This window comes from Saimiri boliviensis, chromosome 5, assembly GCF_048565385.1.
Source record: "Saimiri boliviensis isolate mSaiBol1 chromosome 5, mSaiBol1.pri, whole genome shotgun sequence".
Lineage (NCBI taxonomy): Eukaryota > Metazoa > Chordata > Mammalia > Primates > Cebidae > Saimiri > Saimiri boliviensis.
In genome coordinates, this window is record NC_133453.1 from 61,177,524 (window position 1) to 61,198,912 (window position 21,389).

The 21,389-nt window shown below is 36.9% G+C and overlaps 2 protein-coding genes across 2 annotated transcripts in view; both read left to right on the top strand.

Annotated features, from left to right (window-relative positions):
• The window catches only part of LOC101030681 (titin), a 271,305-nt gene that overhangs the window by 41,244 nt on the left and 208,672 nt on the right, over positions 1–21,389 (top strand). The window contains 4 exon segments of the mRNA XM_074399411.1: positions 1,259–1,543; positions 1,766–1,891; positions 6,654–6,842; positions 12,507–12,563. Coding sequence (XP_074255512.1) covers positions 1,259–1,543; positions 1,766–1,891; positions 6,654–6,842; positions 12,507–12,563 — 657 coding nt within the window.
• On the top strand, positions 12,570–20,354 carry LOC104650071 (uncharacterized). The gene is made up of 2 exons (XM_010330812.3): positions 12,570–13,510; positions 13,645–20,354. The coding sequence occupies exon 2, from the start codon at positions 13,731–13,733 to the stop codon at positions 20,085–20,087; it is 6,357 nt and encodes a 2,118-aa protein (XP_010329114.3). The 5' UTR covers positions 12,570–13,510; positions 13,645–13,730; the 3' UTR covers positions 20,088–20,354.

Here is a 21,389-nt window from a genome sequence, read left to right on the forward strand (position 1 = left end):
TCTTTTAGTTCTCTGCTCTCCACCTGGACTGTTCAAGTCCTAGCAACACTTCCAAGCGAAAAGGAGTGTTTCCAACTTCGGGTTTAGAGTGCCTGGGAGAACTCAAAGGTCTTCTTTGAGACCCTGGAGGGCCTAGAGAGCCTCAGGCAATGTGGAGCTAAATCCTCTCTACCCCGAACTTTAAGAACAAGGACTCTTATTTTGGAGGAGGAATTCCACATGCTACCAAGCACTCCTGAGGAGCCTCTGAGCAGTCCTCGGGGGAGTGCTATGAAACCTCTGCTTTCCTCATTAGAAATCTTAAGGCTGAATCTCAAGCTGACCTTGTTTAGAGTCTAACCTAGATGCAAGAGAAAAATGGATCTCTTTCCTCATCCTTCCTGTCCTCATCCTAGGCCATACCTCTCTGAATAAAATACCCCTGAGGCAGATGCAGGAACACTAGGGGTAATCTCAAGATTCACAAAGATGAACCATATCACCAACATTTCCTAGGATCCTAGAAGACCAACAGTCATGACATCCAGTTCTTACTATCTCTATATTAGTAGTGGAGAAGCCAAGGAACAGAAAAGTAAAAATCTTTTCTATGATAGTGTCAGAAACTAGCCTCACAGAAGTCATTTCTTCCAATGTTTGGGTTTCATAAATTAACCAGGTCCTCTCACTCATCATGGCACTAAGAATATGCTTTAGTTAGCAAAACAGGAAAGCTGAATTTTGCTAAGTCTACCTAATTGTATTTAACTAGATCTGAAATAGTATTTATTGAGTCATTCATTCAACACTTACTGATTGCATTTTACTGGCACTGGTACATAACAAAATGACTATGACATAAACACAAATACTTGCAAAACAAACAAACCTGAATGAGATGAGCCTCCTCACCACATTACTTTTGAAAATAGGTAGCACATGAAAGATTTTATAATTCCTTCAGGTATCCATCGCTAAGCCCCCACCCCAACCAGAAACTGGGATAATCAGGTTAACTCAGTATTCTCAGCATGCCCCCAAAATATCAAAAATATCTTTTTGAAGATATTCCCTTGGCTTGAGGACAAATTCTAAATGCTTTCTTCATTCCTAGCACAAAGAATGTTCTAATATTCTGAGGCAAATAAAAATACCACAAAAATTCCACAATTTTGTCTCTGGATGTATAACTACCCAGCAACAAATTAACGTAGAGTTTTGCATGCTCTCCTGTATTTTTACACTTTTTCATGGGCTATTTGTCAACATTTACTCCTAGCTCCTGAACCGCCCCAAGTCCTGCAGGAGCTCCAGCCTGTCACTGTGCAGTCTGGCAAGCCTGCCCGCTTCTGTGCCGTGATATCTGGCAGACCACAGCCCAAAATTTCCTGGTACAAGGAAGAGCAGCTGCTTTCCACTGGCTTCAAGTGCAAATTTCTTCATGATGGGCAAGAGTACACGCTTTTGCTAATTGAAGCCTTCCCAGAGGATGCGGCAGTCTATACCTGTGAAGCCAAGAATGACTATGGAGTTGCCACAACATCAGCTTCACTCTCAGTGGAAGGTGGGAATGCCTTGCTACTTCCCGGCTTAAAAACCTAACAAGCAGGCTTTTGTGCTTTCCCAGTGCCTTAAAAAAATACAAATTGGAGCTCATAAAAGTAGACTGCTACCCAACTTTGAAAGCACTCTGCTGTGAAATAAATTAAGATAAACCTACATGCTCCCTTCTGTGAAGTCTCCATGGTGACTTAATCATGACAAATCTTGTGGTTTCTTTCTTTAGTTCCAGAAGTTGTGTCTCCTGATCAGGAAATGCCCATTTATCCTCCTGCTATCATCACCCCACTTCAGGACACTGTCACTTCTGAAGGGCAACCAGCCCGTTTTCAATGCCGGGTTTCTGGAACAGGTAAGTTTAAGAACAAAGAATTATATGGGAAAAACATTCTCTGACCTTTTCCTCCATCACAAACGTCTCTCATGCATAATTTGAAGCTTAATGGAAATCTAGCAGAAAACTTAATTATTAAATTAAGAATTAGATAAGTGTTTTTACTATTTTGTGCCCTTAAAAATGGTTAAGAGTTTATGTTATGTTATGTGTTCTTTTTCACAATAAAAAATTAGATTTGTGTTTTTCACTAATCTTAAAAAAAAGTCAAGTCACCTTTATGATTGTAGCTGCAATTTAATTTCTTAATTGATAAAATACAATGACAAACTAAAATTATTATTAGATTAATTATAATGGCATCTACATATATTTCAAAAGAATAATACATTTATATAAGACATTATTCAGTCTACAGACAATGCTTGTGTGGAAGGTATCCTTTGGAAAACAATATTCTATAGTAGTCAAAAGTTGGAGCTTTATGGTCAAAGATACCGGATTTGAATCTTGCCTTCAATATGTGACTTTAGTCAAATATATCATTCCTCTGGTTCTCTTTCTCTCATGAATACATTGAGTATACTATTGCATCCAATCCTAGAAAGTATATTTTATAAGGCTAGGAATTGTTTCAGTACCTAGAATTTAGCGTCTGAAAAAATAATACCTGCCAGAAGGTAAGCTCTATGAAAGCAAGAGTGGATCCTTGCCCTAGAATGTCACCCAGTACATAGTAGGTACTCTGTAAATAGTTGTTGATTGGACAAATTAATGATTGTTAAATGACTATTATCAAACACTTAAGATTATTATCAAGATTAAATTAGGTAACCCAAGTTGGTATATAGTGTAGTGCTCATCATATAGTAATCAATCAGAGTTACCTGCTACCATTTTTAATTGGGGCATGCTTCTCACGTACCACCAGCCAGTTCCCTCATCCCAGGAATCAGATCTTTGTAGAATGAGACAAGATATGTAGAACCACTTCAAGTCAATTATGATTATAGACAGACCTCAGATAGAGACAAGATAAATCAAATGAATGTATGATCCATTTATCCCAAATGAAAAATCACTGACTAATTTTCTTGGCTTTTGTATACCATCAACCAAGGGGAAACTCTCAAAGCTTGGGCACCTTCCAGCACTCTGACCCAAAAGTAATTGCAAAGCTTTATTGTTTTGTTTATTATGCTCCTCCCATTAGTTCATAATCCAGTCTCTACCTTGTCAAGATTTATTTTTCTAACCACGTTAGTACTTCAGTTGGTCTTCTGACCTGATGATTTCCTCCTCAGGAATGGAGATGGTGATCTAGAAACCCAATGGACCTATTTGATTTTATGAGCATAATTAAAAGATATAATGTATGTAAAGCACCTGTAGGCATAGCTGTTAAGTAACTGGGGCTCAATACATTCATTTTATTATAGCCATAGAAAGGAATTATATAAACATCAATATTTAGTATTGGGTGACCAACATGGACAAATACCATAGACTAGATACTTGAGGCATAGTGTTCAAGAAATATTAAATATTAATAAATGAGGACCAATTTGATAATATCCTACTAACACAATAATAAAAAAATGTATTTTAAAAGTAAAGTCACTAAAACTACACTAAATAATTTATCCATTTATTTAATTTTAGGGGAATTTTTATATAAACATACATATATCTATCATTCAAAGTAGTAATATTAGTCTTAACTATATTGGTATTGTGCTTTTAAATCTATAACATATTAACATATTATAGTATTGCTTGCAGAAATATACATGAAACACTCTATAAGACACCAGTTGGGGTAGAAAAAGAAAGAGAAAACTTCACTATCTTTTCTGTATGACTGATGTCTTTAAAAGTTTGTATAGGCTTTGTAAACTCAGAAGATCATTAACTTCCTATGTGTGGTAATATTTGTACATATATAGTGGTCTTAGCACCATCTTATAAATTTCTTTTCTGAATGGAAGAAATTAAATTCACTAAATAAAATACCCTTTCAGAAACTTATCAACTCACATAGTTTCACATCACTAGGACTAAAAATGTTTACACAATTTCCTCTGGCCTGGTATTGCCTTAAGTAAGCATAGCCCTGCTTTCCACAAATTGGAAATAAATTGAGAGTCTTCAGAAACCCCTTTTCCATGTTTTGTGGGGAAGCAGTACTTTCTGAAACATGAAATGTGGGCCTGAGCAACCAGGTGTTGTTTCTAGCAGTGAAAATGTTACCTATTGAAGGTCTCCAGTGCCACCTACTGGTATAGGAACAATCTGAGAAAGCAGAATCTTAAAACATAAAAAAGCTAGGTTTTTGCTAATGTTTATTCCACAGTGTCATTTGGAGAATTATAGAGTGACAGAGAGCCAAACAAAATGATGAATAATTAATCTAGAAACTATACTGTTCATTATTCATTCAAGCATCTGGGAAATTTTTATTCTACCATTTACTGTTTCCCTGCTACTGAGACATTACCCTAGGTGCTGGATTGCACAGATCTCTTGCTCTTGCCTTTAAGGAGCTCAGCATATAAGTGAGGAGATGCATGCGCACAACTAGATCCCAAGGTTGTAAGTGCTATTAACAGGCTCACATATTCATCATTCTCTGTCCAGGAGAGAGGCAGAGGAAGATGTATAAACTGAGCATTGAAAAATAAGTAGGGCCATTGAACACAGTGGCATCCTAGAAAGAGAAAACATCTCCAAGTCATCAAAACTTGAAAGGACACTTCATGTGCTAGAACCGAATGGTTTAAGTATTGTTGGAAAGTGATATCATGAGCGATGAGAAGGCTGGAAAATATGGCAAAGGCCGTGCTAAAGTTTTTGTTATTCTATGCTGAAGATTTTGGAATTGATCTTGTTTACACTGAGGAGCCACTGAAGGATTTTTAAGCCCCTGGGTAATGTGATCAGGTTTACTTTTTAGAAACAATATTGTGATGGGGAAAGAAGGAATGGACAGATGTGGGAGGCTAGACTGGCAGTCAGGAACTGGAGAGAGATTATTACAATAGGCCTGGAGAGTGTAGAATAAGCCTCAGCCAGGGGAGTCAAGGGAGAGAAGTGAGGTATTGGAGAAGTAATCAGAAGGTGAGATCGGAGAAGAGTGGCCTCACAGAAGCCGCGAGAGGCCAATGGCCAACGCCGATTATGGCATCACAGTCACAAGCACCAAGTCCACTACCAAGAAAGGCTTCACATGTTAACTCACTTATTGTGGGCAGTTCATGACCAGTGGCAGTTCATGTGTATCCTGGTGCCTCATTTAGTTTACCAAAGGAAGAAGCTGTCAGCAGGAATAAGTAGAGAACCTTGTAAGAGGATGTACCAAACTATTCATCCTTCCCCTGCCATTAATTATTACACCACACGTGTGTGCACACACACACACACACTCACACACCTTCACATAAACTAAATAGTGATGTGTTTCCCATTATATCACATGGCCCTGTCTTCTGGTGTATTATTGAAGACGACATTGCTTCCGTCTGTGATGTTAGACATTCTTGCTATAATGCCTGACTTGTGCCAGTGGCTTATAAAGCCCTTTCATGTGTCTTATATCATTTAATTCTCACAGCAATTGTATGCAATAAATAGCCCATAAATTATTATGCACACCATTTTACAAATGAAAAGACTGATCCAGAAAGCTTAAATGACATGTCCAAGGTCACAAAGCTGACAAGTTGTAGTGTCAGGATTTCATTTTCTACTTTACCTTGCTATGTAAGGAACTGAACAGATTTGTTACTCTAAGAGGAGAACCTGCATTTATACACAACTACCATCATGGGAAGGACAGTAACTTTTATAGACCAATATTGGCATTAAAATGCAGACAAATGCTAGGTAATTAAACTATTGGAAGGTCGTCCTGGATGATATTTAGACAGTGAAGTAGTATTGTGACTGTGCTCCATAAACAGGGTGGCTTTGATTTTGGCAATTCAAACAATTAACTAAAATTAGAGTACATATCACCTACAATTATTACAACATAATAACATGCTCTTTAACTGTGATTTAAGTTTTTATTTTCTATTATTTTAGAATGGTTCAAATCCTTATACATAAATAGCTAACTTTATTATAATGTATTATAACTGCCACTCTGAAAAGTGTTAAATGTAACTGAGATGCTTAAATACCATAAATCTCCCTCTTTATTTAAAAAATTATTTTCTGTACAATTATTTGTGCCATATGTACTGCTGTACTAAAACCTTTTGCTCATTAGGAAAAAAAAATAGAGATTTTTTCCTTCAGCCTTCAAAGGCATCTATTTTAGACTTTTCATATCTTGATCTTCTCAGCTCTCTTTATGATTGATCTTTCTGCAAACCAAAAGTGGAGATTTTTCTCACTTTCTGTCCCAGAAGGCAACTACAAGCCCGGATCAAACCCTTCATGATGACTGTTCTCAGGACTATCTTTTTCTCAAAGTCACTGAATATGTCAAAATCCCTGCTTCCACTGCATGACATGCAAATGTCTAAAGAGAATGTTTCTGAAATTCTATCATTTTAATATTACAACCAGTTCAACCATAGAACAAGCTATATTTTTCGAGAATCATGTTTCCTTCTTGAAGATGAATAGTGCATATGGCATACCCAGATAAAAGAATAATGTTATTAAGTCAAATATGAAATATAGTCACTAGTATTATTAACATTGTGTTTGCAAGTAAATTTTTAAAATCCACTCGTTTTTGTGGTCAAAGTATCTCTTTTCTCTTGTGTTACAGATCTTAAAGTGTCTTGGTACAGCAAAGACAAGAAAATCAAGCCATCTCGGTTCTTTAGAATGACTCAATTCGAAGACACCTACCAACTGGAAATTGCCGAAGCTTTTCCAGAAGATGAAGGAACTTACACTTTTGTTGCTAGTAATGCTGTAGGCCAAGTGTCAAGCACAGCCAACCTGAGTCTGGAAGGTAGAGTAAAACAACTTTCAGAACCCCATTTAAATATAGATCGAATCTTACTATGTCTGTAACAATTACTCAAGAGTTCATGTAAATCGCTGTTGTTCCTACCATTCTCTTCTAATTCAACTAATGATATCCATGTTATACGCCATGTTCTCACTTCTCCTTTACCACTTTTCATTGTGACTCATAGACCCTCATGTTTCATTTGGCCCTGCTTTTTCTCTGTAACAATTTGTAATGTATTGCTGCTGTCATGCTTCCTGATCAGCATGAATCAGAAGGGGGTGAAATATGCTGAAGAAATAGGTAGATTTGTTTTCTCATTTGGCTAAGATAAAAATTACATTTCAAAAACATCTAAGAGTATTATAATCCTCTCATCATGCTGACACAATTTTGATTTCACAAAAGCTAGACAGTTTCAGGTCTGTACGCCAGTGAGTTATATTCACCATCCTTTCAAGATGTCCTAGTGTTGAGGAGTCCAGTCCTAAGGTTTAACATTTATGTTAATTAGGGCTCTTAAACTGTGATCAGAACACTTCCTCAGTAACGGGGCACTTTGATTCAAACAAGGATGGCATTTTTATATAGTGGGACTATTTTTCCTCAGCAAATATAGTCTATGTGGTACTAAGTACATACAAATACATAAGAATTCAGGGAAACTTTTTTTTTCTTAATTTTACACATTAACTGTAACTAGATGTTTTTTTAAATAATGAATTTAAAGTGGTTTATAAAATAGAAAAGCTGACTTTACAACCAGAAGAAGAAAGAAAAGAATTCTGCTGGGTATCCACTATTGCTTTCATGAACAATGTAGTGAAGCTCCTTAGCCCATTCGTGTCTCAGCTTGCTTCTCTCGGAAATGGAGGTGAACTTGTGTGACTTCGAATCAATAGTGACATACAATGACAAGGCGTTAGGATTGGACTGAATTCTAGCCCATTATTGAAATTTGTGACAAATCTGTAGACAACTCCAAATGAGTTCTGGTTTCAATGCAAGGTAAGACATTAAAAATTGGTATGCTTCTTTTCAGGATTTAGCAAATTTGAAGAAAATACATCAAACTCCCAATGGCATGTCTCTTTATCAGTTTCATTTAAGAAGGAGTCCCTTGGCCAAAAGCCCATCTTCATCCAGCCTCTGTCAAGCCTCAGGGTGCACAGCGGGGAGACAGTCAGATTTCATGCGAGGGTTTCTGGCATTCCCAAGCCAGAAATCCAATGGTTTCATAACCAGCAGCTAATTCTACCATCAAAAGATGTAGTTTTCCATTTTGAGGAGTCCACAGGCATGGCTTTAATGCTCATAGTTGATGCTTACTCAGAGCATGCTGGGCAGTACTCTTGCAAAGCAGCCAATAGTGCTGGGGAAGCCACTTGTGCAGCTACACTCACAGTGACTCCAAAAGGTAAAGCCCATCTCACTTCGACAACTTTGATTTGCTATATACTTCTCAGTCCCACTGCTACTAATGAGAGTCTCTGATGTTTTTTAATTGCATACTGTGGTTAGTCCATAACTTACTAATAAAATAACATACAGCAACTCTCCCCAGGTCATTATGGATTAACCTACATACTTTGAATTTCATTGAAGTATGTTGTCTGTGCACTGGAAAACCAGTAATTATTTTATTAGGCACTATCTTTGCTTGGCTTCTTTACCATTCTAAGCAACATTGTATTATTGAGTCATTAAATGATCTATTTGCTGATTATTACTTATAAAGCATATGGTGGAGGGAGAGCAAATGCTGTCCCAAATATAGTCAGCCAGAGAAAGAGAGATAGAGAGAGAGACTGGGTCACTTTGAATAACTCAAATGACAACAGAAAGAAGGAACCAGATATTGTAGAGCATCCTCATGAGCCTTCATCAACCACTCATCACTGGATCACTGTGAATGAATTTTCTTTTGTGTGATCTTGGCATCCTACAGCATACTGCATCTGGCATGCTGCTTCCAAGTGACAATTATGTCTTTCATCTTCATCTTTCATTCCATTTTGTATTACTAACGTGGGCAAGTGACAAAACTTAGATCTTAATATTCTTTTCTTTTTCTTGTCACTTGATTATACAGTGCAAGTCCTAGATAGGCAAAGTTCTGGGAAAGATGTAAGAGAGTCCACCAAGTCCCAGGCAGTGGCAGATTCCTCTTTCACAAAGGAGGAGAGCAAAATATCTCAAAAGGAAATTAAGTCATTTCAAGGATCATCATATGATTATGAAGTGCAGGTTTTCGAAAGTGTATCTCAAAGTTCCACCCACACAGCTGCGTCCATTCAAGATGTACAGATGCGCCATACTGCGTCCCTTTCACAAACTGCAGAAAGCACTGATGAGTGTGCTGAAGAGTCCATGGGTGAGGCACCCAAGATTCTCCTGCATCTTCAGGATGTCACTGTAAAGTGCGGTGACATGGCTCAATTCCTCTGTGTTTTAAAAGATGATTCTTTCATTGATGTAACCTGGACTCATGAAGGTGCAAAGATAGAGGAATCCGAGAGACTGAAGCAATCACAAAATGGAAATATTCAGTTTCTTACCATATATAATGTTCAGCTGGTAGACCAAGGACTGTACAGCTGCATTGTTCACAATGACTGTGGAGAGAGGACAACGTCAGCAGTGCTAAGTGTAGAAGGTGGTTAATTGATTTTTAGCTATGACTTGCTTCATTTCATCCTCATCGCTTTATGCAGCTTTTCTGCCATGCAAATTGGAATGAATATATTAATTAGAATATCTCTAAACTAGCACTTTATTCATAAATGACTTCTGAAGGTCAGCCAAATTATTGGTCAAGACTATCCTGAAAATTTAACTTACCTGTCTGGATTCAGAAGGTTTAGGAAGCAAAGGTTTATTTTCTATGTGCTGCATTTTCTAATATTTACCAATGTGCCACCAAGAAAGTGTAGCAAAGTTAAAATATTGCAGTCTGAGAAATACTTATTGGGTATTTATTATTGTGCCAGACACTGTGGTAAATTTCTGTTTAATTGTTTTAATAGTAAGAGGTTCAGTAATTCTTATCTCCTCTTTACTTTCACATCGGGAGGTTCTAGTTGTTTACAAAGAGCCCATGAAAATAGAAAACTGGGGCTGAGCACAGTAGCTCACGCCTGTAATCCCAGCACTTTGGGAAATTGAGACAGCCTTGAGGTCAGGAGTTCAAGACCAGCCTGGCTAATATGGTGGAACCCCATCTCTACTAAAAATACAAACATTAGCCAGGCGTGTTTGTGCATGCCTGTAATCCCAGCTACTCAGGAGGCTGAGGCAGAAGAATTGCTTGAACCCAGGAGGCAGAGGTTGCACTGAGCCGAGATAGCATCACTGCACTCCAGCCTGGGCAACAGAGCTAGACTCAGTCTCCAAAAAAAAAAAAAAAAAAAGAAAGAAAGAAAGAAAATTTGGCACTAAAAATAACAAGGCTCTCTCTTGACCAAAATTGGATGTCCCAGATATTTTTCCATAAATGATGCTTCTTTTACAGGCTTTAATCCTCCTAGAATTGTAGAATTTTCTCATGGCAAGATCATAATTTTTGTCGTTAGTGAGCTTGATTCCCCATTGTGTCTGAAAGAGCAGGAATAAACTTGTCTGGGCAAGTGTGATAACTTCTTCCTCTTATCCATGGACTTTCCTCTTGGATATTAAGGAAATTAGAAAATTATTTTTCAGGTTCTAGAAGCCTGTGTTTTGTGCCTGTAGGCACAACAACTTCACTGAGTCTCATGGAAGGAAGAAGTTCAGGCATCTCCAGGGGTCTGTAGAAAGCTCTGGCCTCAAGTTCCTCCCTAATCCTGGCTGTAGTGGTGTTAGGGATGAAAAGAGGGCAGTGCAGTGCCACGTAGGTGCACAGCTATCTCTGCACAGAATTTTGAAGTGGTTGCCTTTCTTCCTACCCAGTACAGAGAAGAATATGGTTCATTGATTCACATAATGTGTCTGCAACACCCACTCACCAAAAAGAGGCCTCATTCTTTCTTAATGAGATTTTGTTCTATAGCTATCTCTCATTCTGTCACCATAGCCTACAAAGGCAATATCTCAAGAACTGAGGTTTAGTTATATACATTAGAGAGAAAATTTCACCAGCCAGAGAGTTGACCCTCAATTTCACTGGAGCTGCTGGCTAGCATAGTAATCACACAGAGTGATTATTTATTTGGAGGTGTTGTCTACAAGTCCTGGAGGTGAAGCCGTAACAATATTTTCAGTAATGTAATTGGGAGTTGGCTGTGTTGTGAAGGTGGGTGAAATGTAGATCCCTTAACTCACTTTCAAAAGAGTCTAGTGCTTTCGTACAGTGTTTGATTGTCATGTTCCCAGAATGGATTTGAGTTGAGCTCTTTTGCCCCAGGATCTCCAGTTCATTCAGTTCCAATTGATAATATTAAAGTGTTCTTGAAGCCAAAGAATTTTTTTGAATATCCAACTGCTTTACTTGTACCGAAGAAAGTTGAAAGATAAGACATTTTAGATGCTTCAAGAGTGAAAGATGAGGCACGTTGTCTAATTATTTGACATAAGGCCAGTCTTTATATGTTTCTTTTAAATTTTGGCCTAATACACTCATATAGGCTACAGAGTTATCCACCGAGATTAAGCAGGAATGTCGAACCCCTGGAAGTCTGTCTGAATACAATTCTTATGTGCATAATAAACATAGAAACATTGTATATTAGTTTGATGACTAATACGCTGCCTTTCCTTCTCATCCTAATGACATTCCATCTTCTCTACATTCAGCATGTGTTTTATTCTTACAAACACAGCTAATTTATGCCTTTCCCTAACTTTATTCTTACCTAGCAAAAGAATCACAAGCCAGAGCACTTACAAAAGTTACTCTGGGTTCAGACACTAAAAGTATTAAAACACTCAAAGAGTCACAAATTAAAACAACCCGTGAAGTAACAAGAGAATCGTCAAAGAAAACATCAAGTTTGTCCTTAACTTCATGCTAAAAAAAACATAAGAAACTGAGAACAAGGCAATCAAGTCTACTGACAGGATACCACATGGACTGGAGATGGAGAGTGAGACAAGTCCAGCCTTTCCCAAGAAGCTGCCCCAGAGATGACTGTGTCTAAAAGCTGTGCCTATTCCGTGTGTAATAAAAACAGTTTCGAGTTGGGAAATCTTTATTTTGTTCCTTAATATGTAACTGGACTTTGTGTAGTTTAATGTTTGAAAGGTGGTTCCAATCAAAGGAGTATTTACCAGCAGGAAAAACTGAGAATAGCCCTCTACTAAAGTAACAATTTAGAAAATGCATGTTCTTTCTAAATGTGATTTCATCTCTTATAAAGTGTTTAGTCAATAGGACATTTTTTAGAAAATAATATTCCTTTGGTTTGTAGATTGCTTTCTGAATGCATGTAAAGGCATGGGGAATTATAGAATTAAAAGTGGAAATTTCATGAAGAACCTAAAATAAAAATGTTTTAAATCTTCCTGTCAACATTGTCATGTGTTTTATCAGCTCATTAGTTTGTTTGGCATGGACTTTTTGGTAAATTTGGGGAATGCATTTTTCTGTTATTATAGTAAAAGAAAATTTTAATCATATAAGTCATGAATTGGTACAGAAAGCATATGCAATTAATCACTAAAATCTCTTCATATGTTTTTCTATTTTAGCCCCTGAATCAATTTTGCATGAGAGGATTGAACAGGAGATGGAGATGGAAATGAAAGGTATTGTTATAATGGATGTGAAATTTAAGTAGAAATTCTAAAGGATTAATAGGATCCTTGAGTTGCCTTCTTTCTCTTAGTATTATTGAGAAAAAAATGACATAGATTCACAAATATATCTCTTAGAGTATATATTACTTTGTCGCATGCTTGGTTTAGTATGTTGATGGTTACATGCATTGCACAGTAATTTATTGTAAGGTAATTTGAAATTTGGTATTTAAAATTTATCAGCCATGTTCAGCTTTAGGTTTGCAGTCATTTTCAGAAGTGTGTATTAGGAAAAGTTGTCATCCTAATGCATGAAATCATGAAGCAGAAGTTTGTTTTCAAATCGTGGTGAATTAAATTGAACAATAGACAATAATGTAGCTGTCATTCTCAGAATGCAATGTCATGGATGAATTATGGTTGAAATGCTACTTTATTGAGGTTGTGTGAAAGCATTACATTCCCATCCGGTTTACACTTCATGCACATATATCATTTTAACATTGATATGTGTCTTACACTGGCTTGCAGATAGCTGCCTTATGTGATCCGTATTGCCTGCTTTTCTTTGCATAACATTGTGACTTTATGGCTGTATTAGTTCGAATAAACGCCTTCTCATTTTATTTTAGCTAATTACTTATGGTTATAGTTCTTGTATATACTCATTAAATAGTTAATTCTCAAAAACATAATAATTTAATCTACAATCAAAAGACTCAGAAAGGGCGTTTATTCCACTCTCTGCAAGTCAGGTAAGATTTTCCACTTAGCTATCAAAAGAAAGTTTTCCTGCTCTCAAAACAAGTTTGCACAGGAACATGTTATTTTGAAATGCATTTTTGCTTGTTCAAGAAGAAATTTCAACAGTTTGAAGAAAAGACCAGACAACGAACGATTTTCGTGTCAGAATCTTTTAAACAGAGCATGGTGTTGCGTTTATTCGAACAAATATGGTGAGTGAATTTTTTTATGGATTTGTGAGATCTGTAGCATGCAATTTATTTCATTTCCTATTTTGCAATTTTATTTACTTTCAACTTTTTCAAATTCTATGGAAAATAGTAAAAGGTTTTATGTTTTTTTCCAGAATTATTCTCCGAGGAGGAATCTGAACATTCAGAGAGGGATACACGTGACGCCTTTTCAGATTCTGAAGACATAGACCACAGCTCCATGGCTGCTAAAAGATATGCAAGTAGAATATCATCTACAAGCTCCTGGCCTGAATATTTTAAGCCTTCCTTTACCCAAAAACTTATGTTTAAATATGTTTTAGAGGGTGAACCAGTTGTTTTTACATGTAGATTAATTGCCTGTCCAACTCCAGAAATGACTTGGTTTCATAACAATCGGCCCATCCCAATAGGTCTTCGTCGGGTTATAAAAACTGAGAGTGATTTACATCATCACTCTTCCAGCTTAGAGATTAAAAGGGTCCAAGACAGAGATTCTGGAAGCTATAGGTTACTAGCAATTAATAGTGAAGGGTTTGCTGAATCAACTGCCTCATTGCTTGTTATCCAAAAAGGGCAAGATGAGAAATATTTAGAATTTCTGAAAAGAGCAGAACAGACACAGGAAAACATGGAGGCTTTAGCTGAAAGGGGAGAAGATAGGATAAAGGTTGACCTGAGGTTTACTGGCTCTCCTTTTAATAAAAAACAAGATGTAGAACAAAAGGGAATGATGAGAACTATACATTTTAAGACAATGAGTTCTGCCAAGAAAACGGATTACATGTATGATGAAGAATATTTAAAAAGTAAATCTGACATAAGAGGATGGCTTAACGTAGGTGAAAGTTTCCTGGACAAGGAGACCAAAATGAAGTTGCAACGTTTAAGGGAGGCTAGAAAAATGTTAATGGAAAAAAGGAGATTATCTCTTTTAGATACGTCTTCTGAAATAAGCTCAAAAACTTGGAGAAGTGAGGCTAGTGATAAATATATTCTGTTCCCTAGAGAAGACACAAAAGCAAGATCTATGTCTGATCTAGCTGAAAGTTATATGATAGATAATTCAGCTGAGGGTATTGTGCAAAATCCACATGCCCTTTCTAATCAAATGGATCAAAATATAGAGTCTGAGGGACTTCCCTCAAGCTTTCAAACTATTGTTGATGAGGAAATTTGCCAAAATGAAATAAGAATGAGCCAAGAGACATTGGTAAAAGAAAGTCTACCAAAGGACCATTTATATGGTGAAATTCGAGTAAATGAAAATACCCAAGCAAGAGGACAGCTGGAAGAAATTACAGCCAATGCTACAATTGGAGAGTCATCCACATATATCACTAATGTATATGAGAAGGAGAAAGTATATGAGACTCCTGGAAAGGTGTCTCAAGCTATTACACCAGATACCACTGAACCTTTTTGTACACTTGTAAATATTGATGAAAGTGAAGAAATAGCTAGTGAAATAATAAGAAAGGATGATTTAAAAGAAGTACAACTCTCTGCTTCTACAAAAGTTGATGAATTCAAAACAGAACAGAAGGAAGAAAATATGAGGTTTTTTGAAAATTCATTTCGAAAACGCCCACAACGTTGCCCACCTTCATTTCTTCAAGAAATTGAATCTCAAGAAGTTTATGAAGGTGACAGTTGTAATTTTGTGTGTCATTTTCAAGGATATCCTCAACCTATAGTCACATGGTATAGCAATGACATACCAATCCCACGTAATCAAAACTTTATCATTCATTCTTTGGAAAACTATTCAATATTAACTTTTTCTTCTGTTCATCATCAGAACGAAGGTTCTATTACTTGTGTGCTGTTTAACCAATATGGAACAGTAAAATCAACTGCTATGCTTAAAGTGAAAGCAAAACAAAAGCATGATGTCAAAGCACATAAAGTCCCAGCGTTCCACGACTACTTTGATGAGGAAGAAGAGCTAGCACTGGTGTTTGACCGAGCAAAAGGCTCCCATCCATCTATGAGTCAAGAGGGCGAAACAAATCTTCATACGTTAAAAACTAACCCACCAGCTCCTCCCTCTGGAGACACAGAATTGCTTTCCTTTCCTGTAGAAATTCAGGTAACAGCAGCTACTCCTATCCCAGAACAGGATAAAGAGTCTAAGGAAATGTTTCAAACTGAGGAGCTAGAACCTGAAGCATTGCCTCAACATCAAGTTACTCAGTCACCAAAACACAAATTTGTATTTTTGTCTGATATTACTAATGAGCCACCAAAAATGTTACAAGAAATGCCAGAGCGTGCCAGGTGTAGAGAAGGGGATTCCATAATTCTTGAATGTTTAATATCTGGTGAGCCCCAGCCAGTTGTAACATGGTTTCAAAATGGAGTCCTTTTAAAGCAGAACCAGAAGTTTCAGTTTGAAGAAGTTAATTGTAGCCACAGATTATATATTAAGGATGTTAATTCTCAAGATTCTGGAAAATATAAATGTGTTGCTGAAAACAATTCAGGAACAGTTGAAAGTGTTTCAGATCTAACAGTGGAGTCTGTTACTTATAGGGGAAATGATCAATTCAAAAACATTGGTGAAATTTATGGAAAATATTCCAGAGATCAGCAAGCACAAGTCCAGGGAGAATCTGTGAGGGCACATTTGTATGATTATCCAGCTGGTCCCTTTACTCCCTGGATGAATGTAAAAGAATATTCAGTAAAGGACTATTTTCAAAGCCTTGAGACCACTGAGCTGATAGATAAGAAAGACCAGGTGTGTTGCATACCTTCTAGAGAAAAACTACCCAGATTTGTGCATGGTGCTTCAAGATCCATAAGAATCAACAAGCCCATCAGGGCTGAATTCATACAATGCCAGGATGAAGGGAAAGAGAGACATGGAAGTGAAAAATCAAAGCTGCACCAAGCAGAGGGTACCGTTTATCCATTTGTTGATTATTTCAGTGATGTCACTATTAAGAAAGATGTAAGAAACAATTTTGAAAAACTTGGTAGATCAGAACAAGAAAATGTACAAGAATGTGCCCGAAGTGGCTGTTTACCAAATGTCCACTCCGAGAGAATTTCTGACAGTTATACAAAAGATTCATCTGCCATTGTATATGAAGAATCCCTTGGTGAAGAGATACACTACCCACGGAAAAAGGTGAAGCACAGAATTATCGAATTTGAAAAATTACATGTAGAAAAAGGAGTTCTAGAAAAAAGACCTACCAGAACATCATTTGTTAATCTTCCTCAAAGGAAGGTTGATGACAAAGCTTTTTCATTAAAGCAAAGCGAATCAAGATCAAGTAATCTAAATGCAAATATGCATCAGGCAGAGAAACTGTCTCCAAATACTGAACCAGATTCATCTAACATTGCAATGAATTTAAAGCTACTTTCCTCTCCAACTCATAAGGAATTTGAAGTACAAGAGAAGGAACAACAGGAAAAAATAAGTCTTATAGATAAAACTGCAATTTCTAAAAGAGCTGAACATGAATCACCTATTACATTTGACTTAAAGCAGTTTCACTCTCAAATAGAACATTTAGATGTGAAATTCCAAGAATTAGATAGTGGTCAACCAGAAGAAGCTTATTTTAAAATCCAACATCCTGCTTCTGAAACAGCTGATACTGAAAACATTGTGTTTGATCTAAAACAAATGTATTCTCATACAGGAGAACCCACCATGGAGTTCCAAGGGCAAGAAACTAGGGAACAGCAGGAAACACTTTATAAAGAAAAAGTTCCCAGCCCTGAAACAGTACAACCTGATGCACATAGTATCTCTAAAAAACATGTGCAAAATAATGTATTTACCAGTCAAGAAATTTCTTCCAGTCTGGAGCTTTCAAATAGAACTACGGTGGAGAAAAATAGTATTGATGAAAATTCCTTTTCTTTAGAGAAAGAAGTCCAACATGTACAGGAACAAAACTTAGACATTTTAAAAACTGACCTTTCTCTTAAATCCTTTTCTGAGGAAATCTGTAGTGAATCATGTGCCCTACTTCTAACCTCAGAAGAAACTGATCTTTCTGAGAAATATTGTTCTCTAGAAAATGGAGACGGAAGTTTCATCTCCCATTTGAAAAAAGCAGCAAGTGAAGAAAAGCCTTTAGAGGTTGGTGAAATGAAAGAAGAATGCACTTTAGAACCAGAGTTGGCATCATTTCCAAAGCAGGATGGTGGGACACAGGAATATACAGATGCCACTTTGGAAGACCACAGAGGTGATGTTCAGGAAGCTGATGCACTCCAGAGACAGCTCTCCCTGAGTCAGTGCTTCCCGTTCTTGATGACTGAAGAACAGAATCCAGGTGAACAAATAAATACAAACATTGATGCCTCTGGAGAAAAAAGATGTTATGAAGAAGTTCAAGTTCAAAAGGAAACTTCTTTCTCCACTATAGAAGGAGAAATGATAGAAACTTGTCTTTCTCAAAATATTCCTAAATTGGATGAGGTACATACCACTGAGATAGCAGAATCTGAGACCTCCCTTACACAATATTTACTCACTGCTGGAAAGCATGAGGTTCCTGAAATTAAAGACACAAGAGACCAGGAAAAGCTTGTCCCGAGTGAATCGATTACTTCAATGGAAGTGGAAGAAGTAACTTTCAACACTGTGTATGAATACTACACCCAGAAACAGGAATTATTAGGTCGTCCATTTTCTCCTGAGTCTGACATTTCCATTGGTGTGGGAAGTACAACCAGTGAAGAAATCTCTGAGTTAGATCAGTTTTACACCCCACCATCATCTGTTGAATGTCCAAAGTCCCCTGACTTATCTTTTAATCCTTCAGATATAAATAAACAATCTTCAATACATTCAGGAGATGAGATGCTTGAAAGATATTCCACACCTTTAGGGGAAGTTGCTGAAAGATATTCAACACCTTCTGAAGGTGAAATAGGAGAAAGATACTCCACACCCCCAGGGGAGGCACTAGAGAGATATTCCACACCTTCAGGAGAGTCTCTGGAGAGATATTCCACACCCCTAGGAGAGACTTTAGAGAGATATTCTACACCCCCAGGAGAGACTTTAGAGAGATATTCTACACCCCCAGGAGAGATTCTAGAGAGATATTCCACACCTCCAGGGGAGGCACTACAGAGATACTCTATTCCTACTGGAGGACCAAACCCCACTGGTACTTTTAAAACATACCCATCAAAAATAGAAAGGGAAGACAGTACACCAAATGAACATTTCCATACACCTACCGAAGAGAGAGGTTCAGCTTATGAAATACGGCGTTCTGATTCATTTGGCACACCCAATGAAGCCATTGAGCCAAAAGACAATGAAATGCCTCCATCTTTTATTGAACCTATGACCAAAAGGAAGGTATATGAAAACACAACACTAGGTTTCATCGTTGAAGTTGAAGGTCTTCCAGTTCCTGGTGTGAAATGGTATCGAAATAAATCTTTACTAGAGCCAGATGAAAGAATCAAAATGGAAAGGGTGGGTAATGTGTGTTCACTGGAAATTTCTAACATTCAAAAAGGAGACGGGGGAGAGTACATGTGCCATGCTGTAAACATCATAGGGGAAGCAAAGAGCTTTGCAAATGTAGACATAATGCCCCAAGAAAATAGAGTGGTGGCACTCCCACCTCCAGTAACACATCAGCATATCATGGAGTTTGATTTGGAAAACACCGCATCATCAAGAACACCTTCTCCTCAAGAAATTGTGCTGGAAGTTGAATTAAGTGAAAAAGACGTTAAAGAATTTGAGAAGCAGGTGAAAATAGTGACAGTTCCCGAATTTACTCCTGACCATAAAAGCATGATTGTGAGTCTAGATGTTCTTCCACTAAATTTTGTAGAGCCAAATATGGATTCAAGGGAGGGAGAAGACAAAGAACTAAAAATTGACTTAGAAGTGTTTGAAATGCCTCCTCGCTTTATACTGCCTATTTGCGATTTTAAAATTCCAGAAAATTCGGATGCTGTATTCAAATGTTCAGTCATAGGCATCCCTACTCCTGAAGTTAAGTGGTATAAGGAATATATGTGTATTGAGCCAGATAATATTAAATATGTGATTAGTGAAGAGAAGGGAAGTCACACTCTCAAAATTCGAAATGTCTGTCTTTCTGATAGTGCAACATATAGGTGCAGAGCTGTGAATTGTGTAGGAGAGGCTATCTGTCGGGGGTTCCTCACCATGGGAGATTCCAAAATATTTGCTATGATAGCAAAGAAAAGCAAAGTGACTTTAAGCAGTTTTACAGAAGAACTGATCTTAAAGAGCAACTACGCAGACAGTTTTTTTGAATTTCAGGTGGTGGAAGGGCCTCCCAGGTTTATCAAAGGTATTTCTGACTGTTATGCACCCATAGGCACTGCAGCGTATTTTCAGTGTTTAGTTCGTGGCTCTCCAAGACCCACAGTTTACTGGTACAAAGATGGGAAATTGGTCCAAGGAAGAAGATTCAGTGTTGAGGAAAGTGGCACAGGATTCCACAACCTGTTTATAAGAAGCTTAGTAAAGAATGATGAAGGAGAGTACAGGTGTGTAGCTACAAACAAATCAGGAATGGCTGAGACCTTTGCAGCACTCACCTTAACTTAAAATGTAAATGTTTTAATGCCTCAGTAATTATTAGAATTAATCTGAGTGCTTTCATATTTTCCAAATTATATGGCTCTAATAAACTTCCAAATAGGTCACCATACTTGAATGCATTACCTTGGAGACCCCTGGAGAAATAATCTCTATGTAGAAATGCCATCTTTGTAATACATGTAAATATTTTGTTATCTGAACTTTAAAATCATCTCTTGTGTCAATCATGCTGTGTAACATTAAACACAATTAAATCTCTCCTTGGCTACCTAATTGTTTGTACTTCTATTTACCTTCATTCCTTCTCCACAAAGCATTTCAGCAGAATGCACTCTCTTTTAGCAGATATACTATATATGCAAAAGTAGAATGTAAAATCGAAGACCGTGTCAGATGACCATGCAGACAGATTGGTAAGGGTAATTCTCCTCTCTGCTCCCATTCTAAGTTATTTTTGGAATTGTAACCCTTTTGCATCAAACCTATGTTTATTTACTTCAACTTAGAATAGGCAAAACAAACAACAAAAACCAACTTCTCTCAATTGGTAACTAATTCTATAATCTGTTTGACATTTCAATCTTAATATATTAACTTCACCTCTTTTAAAAATATTTTCATTATTCATATTCCCCTTCATAAGTTTTAAATTCTCACTGGCTTTAAGGAACCAATTGTACTCTTTGTGGGCAGGGCTCACCTAGACATTTGCAAAATAAGCAAATAAGGATCTTTCCACTTTTGGAGATACCTTATTTTCTCAATTTTTGAGATGACATCAAGTGTAAAATACAGCAATAATTTAGTATTGGCCTGGGGAAAAAGGGAAACTACCATATTGTGTTTACACATAGATTTTAAAACTGTATTCTGATTTCAGAGTCTTTAAAATTAAAAGAAGGTGGGATATTTTTAGAACTGAGACAATATGATAATTTGTATTTCAGATTATATACAAATAACAAGAGAAGCTTTCCTGTCAGTTTCATTGAATTTCACCTTTAATATAAGATAATAAGCAATTTTTATTATGTTTGTTTCTAAGTGACTCTTCAATTTTATCTTTTAAAGTTAAAACAGCAGTAAAGTAACATACTCCCTAACATCTTACCTATATACCAATGTGGACCTATGTCTTCTCATACAAGACTTGACAAATATTAAAAAATTCTGAAAATGAGGAGTAGGCCCAAAAGACCTGAGAGGCGTTCATTAAACAATATAAGTCTGTATATCCTATTGGTAATTATTCTTAATACAATTTAAAATAAATTTTAATCTTGTAACAAAGGACGAGAGAAAGGATAT